Below are 12,552 nucleotides of genomic sequence, written 5' to 3' on the forward strand. Positions count from 1 at the left end.
GATAAACGTTTACAACGGAATTATTCTAACATGCGAGGTCAAGATTAATAGATGTAACAGTAATGTGCTGACTGCTCAGAGTTTGTTAACAAAGATACATCTCTGCTTTTGTGAACTTAAATTAAACTATGTAGAATTTTTCAAAATCATCTCACGTACTCTATAAAAATCACAGCTTTTTTACTTAACTTTCAAATTATATATTTATCATTCAACTTCGATTGAAGTTTAAAATTATTCATAATTTTTTTTTTAGTTACTCGTTAAAAATTGGATCTTTCCCAACTAAAAAAAAAAAGGATAATCCATTTTCAATTAAACATAAAAAACTTATCAACTAATTATTATTATAATACATTAGACTAAGAAAAGGTAAGTAAAATAAAAATTGATCGACCTAGAACTGATCAAATATGTATCGTAGGAGGTATTTATATAAATACCTACTACATATATTATTTCTTCTTAATGCCTTTTATTTCCATTTTTATTTATCTGCATTAATTATAAATATTATATCATGATTATAGAAGCCTGAAAGTCATTACGTTTACGAAAACTAATTAATTAACAGTTAGGTTATGTTAATTTAATAGTATGATAAGATGATGTGAAGACAATGGCTAATTAATAATATGATTCAAGTACTGAAGGGTAAGTGATAGAAGTAAAATGATCATAAATGAGTCGAATGAACGAATTTAAATGAGGTAATCGAACAACTATTAATGTATTTAGCTCATTTTGCTGTTTCACACTTAACTGGCGAGTGGAGAATTGGTAGGGAAAAAGGTACGTGATATAGCAGACATGATGAGAAGGCGCACAACCGAGGGAGAATCGAAGCACGTTGGCTTAACCGTCATTATTGTAAATCCCATTGGACAGTTTACACGTCGCGAAAGTTGTGTGCACGTATTGTCTGTTTAAGTTCTTACGATAAATCACACTATGCATTCTGATTTTAATTACTTGTAATACATTAAAAGGGTGTTTTATAGTTGAAACTTTTTTTTTCACAAATATTAACTGAGTGAGTTTTTTTTTTCAATCAAAGGACCAATTTTGTTACAAATTGTGTTTTTAATTTAACTCGAGAAAGTTTTAAACTTTCTAACATAAGTTATAACATAATATTATTACGTAAAGGTGAAGCAGTTATTCAAAGTTCTTCTAGTGAAAGCATGATAAAAAAATTCATAAATTGAGAGAAGAATGAAATTTTAAGATGAATTCTAGATTATCACATTGAAATCATATCAGCATTTTAATAAAGGTCTGTAAAAATGAATTTTTACTTTTTTTATACCATTTGTCTTTCTTGTTTATTTAAATAGCTACTAAATACGTAGTAATTTTTTTATTACGTTGAAGCTTTTAAGATATGTGGAATTATCAGCAATAAATTTGTAGCAACTGAAATAGATATTCAAATGATAAAACTATGTAAAATACCTAGAAGAACAATTGATGAAAAATATTAGTATTTACAAATTCTTGCTCTTAAGTGTTTTCAACTTTAGTAAATTCTCAACGTGTGATAATTGCGGAATGACTTTAATGTTGAATGGATTTTGAATGTGTTTAGTTGAACTTTTAATTAAAGTCCAACCAATGTAATGAAGATAAATATGCATCTTTTAATGAAAACATAAAACACATTTACAAATATTACATAAATTTATATGTCCTGTCTTAAAACTTATTGTAATAATAATATAATTATTCTTTACCTGTTTATTTTGTTCAAAGAATTATAAATAGTAGTATAAAAAATTGTTATGATAAAACTTTTAAGTTAAAAAAAATATTGACTTATGGAATTGAGAAATTTTTAAATCAAATAAAAATAAATTCATTTATGCTAATAATACTTAAATAAAAAAGTTTTCTTAAGAAGTTATAAAATGTCTCTAAATGATGTACATAATTAAAATGTCAAAGCAATGAATGTCTAAACTTTTAAGCTTTCACCAAATTCAGCCTAAACTTCCTCTATTCAAAATAGCTTCAGTGATCTTTGAAAAAGTTTCAAATATTTCAAAAGCTTATACGCAATATTTTAGTTTACCAAAAACGGAGACAATATCTGAGTAATTTCACAGTAATAATTCATGTAATAATAACAATAATAATTATTATAAAAGCTTTAAATAATCAACACATTGATAAAACTCTTGAAGAAATAAACAAGAACAATGCAGTGATATATTAGCATTAATAAAAAAAGTGGACGATTAACTTTCAGATTTTCTTATACGTTGGTGGAGAATGTATCACTTTGCATTGATGAATTCCAAATTAGAGGCAAACTTATAATTCTTCGCGTGCCGCTTATCAAAATAGTCTGGGAAAATTTAGTAGAGTAGACTAGGGCAAGGCTGATAAAGAAGAATCAAGATTGATGAATATAGTGAATCAATTCCTTCAAACTCATCGGAAATTAGCAAAATCGTACGCGAACGTACATCAGTATAAATTTGGCATCAAACGTTGACTCGGGTTTACATCTGCGATAAATAATAATAAAAACATATTTCAATTCTACATTCTACATCATTTTCTAGTTCTTTGACCCTACTTTAATTAAATAATATCAATATCTTTCAAATTTATCGATTAGTTAACCAATTTATATTGTTAGAAGCATCAAGAAATTATTATTAAAAGATGAGACCATCTGTAAATAATTATTATCATCAACGTAAATGATATAAATTAACCAATTGAAGATAAAATTGTTGATATTCCTACTTCGACTATCAAAGCTTTATCATTGTTTTTCTTCCAAATATTTTTATTCAAATTGAATTTATTTATTTATTTATTTATTTATGCAGTAAAGTAATAAATTTATGAATTAAGCAGTTAATAAATAAATAAATAATTTTTGTTTTTCAGATTCATCGTCATCAAGTAAGAAAATAGAAGAGAACAAAGAGCATCAGCTGGAGATTGAATTAGTAGCAATGTATATAGTGAATTTCATTGATCGTATATTAAATAACTTGAAGATAAATGTGGTGCTTTAGTTTAGATTTATTAATGAGCACCAAGTTCTAATAATGAATATTTTACCATTCCATCTGATAAACTCAACGAGTGATGTAACAACTCAACTACTGAGGATTATTATTAGTGGGGTTCAGAACGATACCAACATGTCCAATCAAATCCTTAATGGTTCAATGTTCAACTTGACTCATCTAGAACATGCTCCAAGCTTGACACACCGAGCTTTCATCAAAGCTATCGTGCTAGGTGTTATGGCAGCACTCAGCCTTGTAGCAAATGCCACGACCATCTGGTCAATAACGAAAAACCGTCGTAAACACCAGAGTTATTCAGCCATTTATACTCTTATTTTTCACCTTTCTATTGCCGACCTGCTTGTGACGATATTCTGCATCGCTGGAGAAGCACTTTGGAGTTATACGGTGGCATGGATATGGGGCAATGTCACCTGCAAGATTTTCAAGTTTCTTCAAATGTTCAGTCTTTATCTCAGTACATTTGTTCTGGTACTTATTGGAGTCGATAGATTTGTCGCTGTTCGATATCCTATGAAGAGCCTCAATACTAGTGAACGATGCACTAAACTTGTACTTATCACTTGGATTGTCTCTGGCCTCTTAAGCATACCGCAAGTAAGAGATTAGTTTCTTTATTAATGCTTATTGTAACTGGGTAATAATAAGGAGTAATTAGCGAAGGAATTAAAGAAAGTAGTTATAAGATTTGAGCCTTTATCGTCGATTAGATTCGTTATGGTTAATAACTGATTAGTACTTTGAGAATTACTGAATTTGGTAAATTGCATTAAAGTTTTTTTAGAAAGTAGTTGGATAATAGGATTATTTTTTTATTTGAAAATCGAAAGAAAAATATATAAAATCAATTCCTGAACTTAATCGATGAATCGGAAGATCGTGTTTAACAATAAATTAACAGGTAAATTTATTTATTTTGTTATTTAATTTTTTGGTTTTAGAAAAAGATTCATAAAATTTACATTTTCATTTCCACCAGATGTTTAAGATATATAGGTGTACTTTACTTTTGTAATAAAAAAACTGAAGTAGAAACAAATCAATCCACTCGCCCAAAAATCTTTTCCACTGATGAATCCAAAATTTACACATATCCAGACCTCAGTACACATCCTCATCAATCTACACAAATTCTCAAAATAGTCTTTTAGAGCCTACTATGCATTTACTTTATCAACCTTCAACAGTTCAATTTTTACTCCATCATTTACAAACAATTCACTTTCTAAATAATGCTCTGTAATACTCCAATGGGATTTCTCGTAAGTTTATTGAACACAACTAATTCAACAGGTTTACGAATTTTCTATTTATTTTTATCTGATGATTTAGGCTTATTCAAGGTGATGAATTTAAATAAAAACCAGCTAAAGAAAAGGCTGAAAAAGCCGATTAGTAACCGTCAAAGATTTTAAGATAAAATAAGTCATAATAAATATAGGAGTACATTAGGCTTTATAAACTTGCAGTGTTATCATTAATTATCCAGACTATGACCCGATATCACTTTTTTATATTTGCAACAAATGAAGAGTAATTCATGTTAATTTCGAGAAAAAAAGTTAAAAAATTATTAAAATAGCGGTCGATGTTTAACAGTCATTATAAGTCTAACTGACGTTTTGTTTCAACAAATAAAAGACTAATTTTTTTTATTATGTGCAGTTTTATAGTATCGAAAAATTTTCTGACCTTTTTTTTATGTGAAACTAGTTCATCCAGTTATATACACGGCGATGTTGCTGTGTTTATGCATTCTGATTCTTCTTAATTTAAATAAAATACTCTCTGATTACTAAAATATCTGAATGACGAATAGAAATATTGTCCGAATTTTAAAGCAATGGACTTTTGCATTCTGAAGATCAATGTCACCCGTAAAGATTAAAATTTAAATGGTATTTTAATTTAATCAAAATAGAAAAAAGAAATAATTTGTAAAACAATGCTAGATTAAAAAAATAAAAACACTTGTAATGAAAAATACTTTTCTATCAACTAATAAATAATATATATTGCTGATAGGTAAATTTTGCTAAATTAGATCAAGGTTGTTGTGGACCCTAAAAAAATTAATTTATTATCGAAACAAAGCAAATATAGCTTGTGAAAGTAGAATAAACACCAATTTTATCCTCTGTGCTGAATAATGGAATGCTGATTTCCTGAATTTTATAATTTATTTGATATAAAGGATGCAGTCTTGCCTCGTGCATTGACCTGAAACTTGTTATCATATGAATATATGTGAAATAAAATTGTGGAAAATAATTCTTGAGGATTTAGTTGTTAATACAGTCGTTTTTTTTCCTCATTTTTAGAGGTCTTGATCTAATTGCTATAAATTATTATCATATCAACGACTTTTGACCTAGGTCTGAATCTGAACCACGCCGCAGTCCAATGACATTTATTTGTCTTGATGTAGAATAGAGCTTTAAAGTAAAGTTGACGATTGAAACCAAGAAAAAACTATTACTCAATATTCACCTTGGTTTTTATTGTTATTTATGATATCACTAAAGTTTTTTATCAAACTGTACATGAAGTGTTGACGTCTATTAGACGTCTTTTTTCACCTTAACTGAGCTTTATTGCATCTCATAAAAATGATTGTCTCTTAGAATGATCTTCTTTCTTTTCTAGACCTATAGACTCAAATCAATATAGGGTATAATTAAAATTCAAATATTTCATTACTTTTGAATATTTTCATATTAAAAAAAATGATACTGAAAAAATATAGATAGTTTAGAAAAATTTTGTAGTATTGAATGGAAGTAGAACTAGACTTTTTTATTTTGAGAAATAATAAAAGCATGTTTATTCAAGTTGAATGTTGTTCAGACCAGTAAAGTTGAAATCGAATAAATTGATAACTACTTGATGAATGCAAAGTATAAAGAATTGATTTACTTCAATAAAGGATAGAGAAAAGTCTAATCAATCATCTAAAAGAATTGATAGTTTACAAACAAGATTCTATCTACATCTTGTGCTATTTTATAATAATCATATTTTCCACTATCTAATTTATCTTTCATACTTGGATTTACTTGCAAATTTCGTCTAGAATCTTCCCCTCGTAAAGTATCTATAATAGGATCCTTTGGGTCGCTTCTCGTATTGTCACTTCTCTGCTCTAATATTAATTACTCTGTTGTTCTCTTGGTAGATTTACAATAAATTCATAGTTCATCTAAATATTACAGTTATAAATAAATTTCATAATCATAAGAAATGTTAATATAAACATTTATTCTCCTTTTAGAATAATTAAATCTATCAAAGCTTAATTTCTTCTTTCTGAATCATAAATGGTATTTATCTGAAAGAATAGTTTTTTTTTGTTTCCAATGTCTTCTGCTTTTGACATTTGACAAGCCGAAAGTCTTTTATTACCAGTAAATGATATTCATATTAAGTGCATTGAACGAACTTCAGATATATTAATAACAATTGTCTTTGGAACATTTAGGAGCTGCTTAAATTCGTGCGTAGGTTGTTATATTAATTTTATTGGACCATTGAACTGTATACAGAATTTTGGTATTTAGAATAATTGCTTGCTATAAGTAGTTTAAACAGCCTTTGATGGTCTTGAATAAAATATCAGACAGTATTATTTATCTGATTAATGATAAGTAAGATTCATTGTTATTTATAAAAATTCGTATAGGATTGTTTGATAACGAATGCTTTCTTTAAATGGAACAATTAGTCCTTTTTTATAGACATAAAAATTTCTATAAAAATAAATATAAAATTTTCTCTATACATAAATTAATTAATTTTAAGTAATCATGTTTTAGTAAATCAATGACGTATAAGTTCTATCAAATTCAATTAATATATTTGCAAATTCTCAGTACATTTATGAGAATATATTTGTTTAGTTATCAAGTTTAATCATACCTCTATCTCTAATTAGTTTCACCATATTGACATTTCTCAATTTGTCAATTCAAAACCAATCAAGCAGCATCTCGAATGTTTAATATTAAATGTAAGATAAGAAAAAATAATGTTAGAATGTCATATTGTAACAAGCACATTATTGTAGCAAATATATGAGGAAAAATTTTGCCAATGATATTTTTGATATTTGTCAAAGAAATAAAACTGAAAAGATGTGTGAAGTTATGGGAGATTTTTTGATAGTATAAGGATATAAGTATTTTTCCTTTTTTATCTTCCAAATCCTGACATCATGCCATTTTATCATTCTTATAACTTATTGGAGAATTAGTTGAAGATGTTAAAGTTTCATTCTTTCTTACCAAAACCAAGTCATATCAAGTCATCTGTTTTGATAACGTGCCTCATCACATTTTATTTTTGCTATAGATAAGAAAAAAACTTTACTCCAAATATGTTAAAATATCTTATCAAAAAGATCAATCTACTTGAATCTTTTAAAATTGTGCATCAAAGTTTTCCTTAGCTTAATAATTTCATTCATCTAACCCACATTTACGTAACAATTTTAAAATATTCCATGCTTTCCAATTTATTCTGTTTACATTATCTGAAGTTTCAAAGAAACTTTGACCATATTTTTTAATAAATTACTTTTTATATTTCAATTAATCAAAACGCAATTAAAAATTAATTTATTATATTTAAAACCATTGATTATAATAATTAACAAAGTAAAGATGAAATGAAGAAGCCTGAAAGAAATTCATTCATTAATATATTAAAACTTAAGAAAATGATAAAAAAATGGCAAAATTTTATATATAAAAGATTCTTGAAAAGCAGAAAATAAGCTCCTTGTTGTGTTCTAATTTTTAAGGATCAGATACCTTTTCCCAAAATACAGCATTTTCATTTCAGAAAAAATTTCGACTTAATTTTTATAAACTATATTATCGTTCAATTAACTTTACTAAGTCTCCAGATTCATTGTTAGAATCTGAAATTTTCCTTCATACAATTTTTTAAACTATAAGAACAGTAGTTTAGATAAACTCAAAATAAAGCTTATCTCTCACAATACATTTGTATAATAAGCTCTAATATTTTTCCCTTATTTTCAAAAATACCCTCAAGTATAGAACGTTTATTGAATTTAATGTCAGCATGTGGTTGCTAAAACGCCACTTGAAGGAATTTAATAAACCCCAATATGTCTGGTAACTCTGTTCCCTTGAGATAAAGTTGACAAATTTCCATAAAGATGTTAAAAAAATTCAAAACTAATCATCGTGCACAAAATACCTAGTGGCTAATGAAAATTAAAGCAGTAATAAATTACCGAACAATTGAGTATAAAACTTTTATTAAAATATGTATAACAATAGCAATAAAAATCACAAACAATTATATTAAATTAATTTTTCAGAATTTTGAAACAATTTTTCAGACAATTGAATATCATCGCTTTTAATGAACCACCCTAGAACCCAACTAATTATTGGTAGCAGTCAATTTTGGAGAGTTAGTTTGATTCCGATTACCAAAGTTCATTTTAATAAGCTCATAAAAATAATTTTCTTTCTTGGCTTCAGCTTTTTCATTGAGGTCCTTTTTTGCATCTTTTTTATGTTTATCTTTCGGTTTTTCTTTATTAACATTTCCTTCAGCTTTAGAACCTTCAGGTCGATCTCTCACACTCGCAGGACAATCACAATCTCTTCTTCCTTTCTTCCCTCTCCGCTTTGAACTTTTTCTTTTCTCTTTTTTTTCTTTTTTTCTTGCACGTGATTCACTTCTACGGTGTTTTCTTTCACTTTTACTCCTTTTTCTACTTCTACTACTCTTTCTAATTTTTTTATCCCTTCGCCTTTTTCTAGAAGAGCTTCGATGTTTATGCTTTTCTCGCCTAGATGATGGGCACGTACAACTACGTATTTTATTTCCTCGAGATTTACTTTTACTCTTTCCTTTTATTTTTCGTGATTTACTTCTCTTCCTTCCACCTTTTATACTACGACTTCGTCCTCTCTTGTGACTTTTGCTTCTTCTACTGCAATTGTATTAACTTTATGTTATTTTCATCTATGAATGGTTTAATGTTTTTTTTATCGTTAAGTTATTAACAATACAAAAATCATCAAGTTTCGATGTAGTTTACTTATTTTTAATCAATAATGTATTTGTCTAATCATAAATCAATATCTTATTAATAAGAAATTTGATTTATATAGTTCAGTAAATATTTTGGATAATAAACAAAGGTTTAGTAAAATTATAATAAATAAATTGAAGTACTGAAAGTAAAACTGAGTATTACAAAAAAAACAAAAAAAACAAAAAGGAAAAGCTCTCTTTAACTTTTTATGATTCTGTATGTGTGTCTTGAAGGTACAAGATTAGAAGTTTGATACACAAAATCACGTGATTTTATACGAAATTATCACTTTTTATTGCTAATTAAAAACTTTGTAAATTGAGTTCTTAAGGTCAATTGAACTTCATAATTGTCTAAGCTTTTTGTTTTATCAGAACACGTGGTATTTTATTGCTTTACTCGACAGAACTAATAAATAATAAAGCTATTTGAAAATAATTATTATTTTTTTTTAAACTTCTTGAAAATTATGATTAAACAATTGAGCTAAATTTGCAAATAATCTTTTATCAATGGTTGTAAATTTAAAAGCAAAAAATAGCAATATTTTTTCATAGCTTGAAAAAAATTTTCTCTTTTATTCACAAGTACTACTATTTTTTAAACGATATAATTATATATGATGAGTAGGAATTTAGTAATGTAGAAATAATAGCTTCAGTCATAACAAATAATTATTTTAACGTAGAAAGTCGTGAAAGAGTATTATTATTATTATTAGAATAATCTACTATTATGTAACTTATTTTACTAAATTATATCACATTTGTCGTTCCACCTAAAACACAATTTTTTTTCCAGTTTACTGTCTTACCCTTATTTTTTTATCCTTGTTCATTTTAATCCATCCCCAACTCTTTAAAATTTTTATTACCTTTTAATTTTAATTATTTTCTTTTTATTATAATTTGATTTTACATTTTTTGCAGGTATTCAATTTCAAATTAAATAAATAATTATTAAATACTTGTTAATATAAATAAATACCATTTTTTAAATAAAGTCTGTTATCAATTTTTTAATTTGTACTTTATCTATACCTTCGTCCTTTTGATAACTTTCTCATACGTCCTTTTTTCTGAACTTTTTCTGCTTTTTTCAATGCTTTTCTTTTCCTCTGCATCATTCGACGTCTTCGGCATGCGAGATCCAATAAACCAAGCTCTTGATTCGTTAATTCCACACATTCTTTTTCTGTATCTGTTAAAAGACTGTAACGACCTCCAGATTCTTTTAATATTCCATGGGCAGTTCCTCTTTTGAGTGCTAACAAAGTCTAATTGTTTAAAAAAATTAATCATTTTATAGAAAAATTCATTATATAATTATAATAAAAAATTTTTTACCAACCTGACGTTTGGCTACATTTCTAGGAATGTTGTAAGTGGATGATATGTAATTACAGATATCCAAAGGACTTGCACCATTAATTTCTTTTAAATCTTTTACTGCTGTGAGAGCTAGATCAAGAATTTTCGGTTTCTTGGCTTCCATTATTAACTGATTTAATGAATTTGACATTTAAATCACAGTAATTTTATAAAATAATATTGACTTGGTATTCGATCTTAATGAGAAGACTATTTAATTTCTTATCAATACTTACAATAAATCTTTCAATGTCAAATTAATAATTGGAATCATGTTTTTTATTTACTTCTTAAATAATGTAGCGATTCATAATTTTTAATATTATCATTTTTAATATACTTCAGAATTTTAACCTAATATAAATAATTTTTAAAAATTTCCCAAGAAAAATGACTATCTAATTTTTATAAACAAATAGTGCTACATTCAGTAACTTTATTCTGATCATTATTGCTGACTTTTTCATGTTAAAGTCTCTATGTATATCAATTTAGTTAGAAAAATAAATGAATATCTGATTAAGTTGAAATAATTGCCTCAATAAATTACAATTTTAAATCAAAATTCATTTGATATACAGACATTATTATCGATGAATAGAATTAAGATCAATCAATTTTAATAAAAGTTACAGAACTCGATACCACTAACAGGAATATATCAATAATAACAGTAATAAAATAATTAAAAAAAAACAATACGTAAGTGTCATGAAGCTCATGTCTAGCTCAATGATAAATAACATAAAAAAATATCTTCATTCTTAAAAATAATTTCCAATAAAAAAAAAAAGTCTATTAATAAATTCTTAAAGCTAAATGATTTTATTTACAGCTCATTATATTTCATGTAGCACGAGGTCCTTTTGTTGAGGAGTTTTCACAGTGTGTCACCCATGGATTTTATACAGAAGCATGGCAAGAACAACTTTATACAACTCTCAGTTTGATTTTGATGTTCATTTTACCCCTTACTGTCCTTATTGTCACTTATGTTTCTACAATTATCACAATTTCACGTAAGTATCATCATTATATTCTCATCTTCATTACTTAACAAAAAATAAAAAACTAAGTATGCAATTTGTTTTTTGTTTATTCAATTGCAGGCAGTGAAAAGTCATTCAAATTACAGTTGACAAACCACAAAAACATTTCCCAAGAAAGTGGTGATACAAATCGCCGGAAACTTATGCATCGTGCTAAAAGCAAATCACTACGTATAAGCATCGTGATTGTAGCAGCTTTTGTGCTGTGGTGGACTCCGTATTATACTATGATGATCATATTCATGTTTCTCAACCCAGATGAGCGTGTAAGACACTCAATTATTTTTTGCATTCAATTTTCTTATAAAATATAACGGCAGAATCTTTTTCGACTAATTCATTACAAATAAATAACGATTCCATCAAAACTTTTCCCATCAGTTAAGTGAAGAACTCCAAAATGGAATTTTCTTTTTTGGAATGAGCAACAGCTTGGTGAATCCATTAATTTACGGAGCGTTTCATTTATGGCCTCAAAAGAAATGCCGTAAATTTCGCCAAAGGTAATCTTGATTTATATTATAACATTTTCCAAATCGAATCAATATTTATACTAAGTTAAAAATAGTACAAAAATAATTAAATCTCTGCATTAATTGCAGAGATGGTTCAACGATGCAGCATCGCAGCACTGCTACCCATACAAGTTTCACTTTGGCAACTCGTGGTTACAGCAGTCGTTTCACTCAAAGTCAAACAAGAAAATCCAGCACTTTCAATGGAATTTTACACGCAACTGACGAAACAGTATTAGTAAAACTAATTAATGAAGGGCCTAACAATAATGAGAAAGTGTTAAAACAGTCGCCCAGATTAATTCTTCAATATAACTCCAACTCAAATGGAATTACAACGAAACTGATCAATACTAATAAAACTTAATAACAAAAAAAAATGATGTTTTAAAGATGAAAAACAAAATTATCTGACTGATTGAATACATAATTAATTGTTTTTCATATATTACAATACTCAAATGTAATTTATTAAACATTATATCTACCTCA

General features: G+C 26.9%; 2 protein-coding genes across 4 annotated transcripts; one reads left to right on the forward strand and one right to left on the reverse strand.

Moving 5' to 3' along the window:
- The first annotated feature begins 239 nt into the window (after window positions 1-239).
- Window positions 240-12,445, forward strand: CrzR (corazonin receptor). Of its 2 annotated transcripts, XM_035087102.1 has the most exons (8): window positions 240-372; window positions 531-654; window positions 739-1,276; window positions 2,902-3,647; window positions 11,332-11,515; window positions 11,606-11,811; window positions 11,927-12,048; window positions 12,148-12,445. In XM_035087102.1, the coding sequence occupies exons 4-8, from the start codon at window positions 3,066-3,068 to the stop codon at window positions 12,425-12,427; spliced, it is 1,374 nt and encodes a 457-aa protein (XP_034942993.1). In that variant the 5' UTR covers window positions 240-372; window positions 531-654; window positions 739-1,276; window positions 2,902-3,065; the 3' UTR covers window positions 12,428-12,445. The 2 variants fall into 2 exon arrangements, with proteins under 2 accessions (XP_034942993.1, XP_034942994.1); XM_035087103.1 differs by lacking the exons at window positions 240-372; window positions 531-654; window positions 739-1,276 and adding an exon at window positions 1,497-1,616.
- On the reverse strand, window positions 8,409-10,777 carry LOC118069173 (serine/arginine repetitive matrix protein 2-like). Of its 2 annotated transcripts, XM_035087105.1 has the most exons (4): window positions 10,733-10,777; window positions 10,477-10,626; window positions 10,167-10,402; window positions 8,409-9,021 (listed from the first exon to the last, which is right to left on the reverse strand). In XM_035087105.1, the coding sequence occupies exons 2-4, from the start codon at window positions 10,618-10,620 to the stop codon at window positions 8,463-8,465; spliced, it is 939 nt and encodes a 312-aa protein (XP_034942996.1). In that variant the 5' UTR covers window positions 10,621-10,626; window positions 10,733-10,777; the 3' UTR covers window positions 8,409-8,462. The 2 variants fall into 2 exon arrangements, with proteins under 2 accessions (XP_034942996.1, XP_034942995.1); XM_035087104.1 differs by lacking the exon at window positions 10,733-10,777 and having other exon boundaries at window positions 10,477-10,676.
- Window positions 12,446-12,552: the final 107 nt, after the last annotated feature.

The sequence above is a fragment of the Chelonus insularis genome, unplaced genomic scaffold (assembly GCF_013357705.1).
Source record: "Chelonus insularis isolate UGA/USDA-ARS -01 unplaced genomic scaffold, ASM1335770v1 contig_406_pilon, whole genome shotgun sequence".
Lineage (NCBI taxonomy): Eukaryota > Metazoa > Arthropoda > Insecta > Hymenoptera > Braconidae > Chelonus > Chelonus insularis.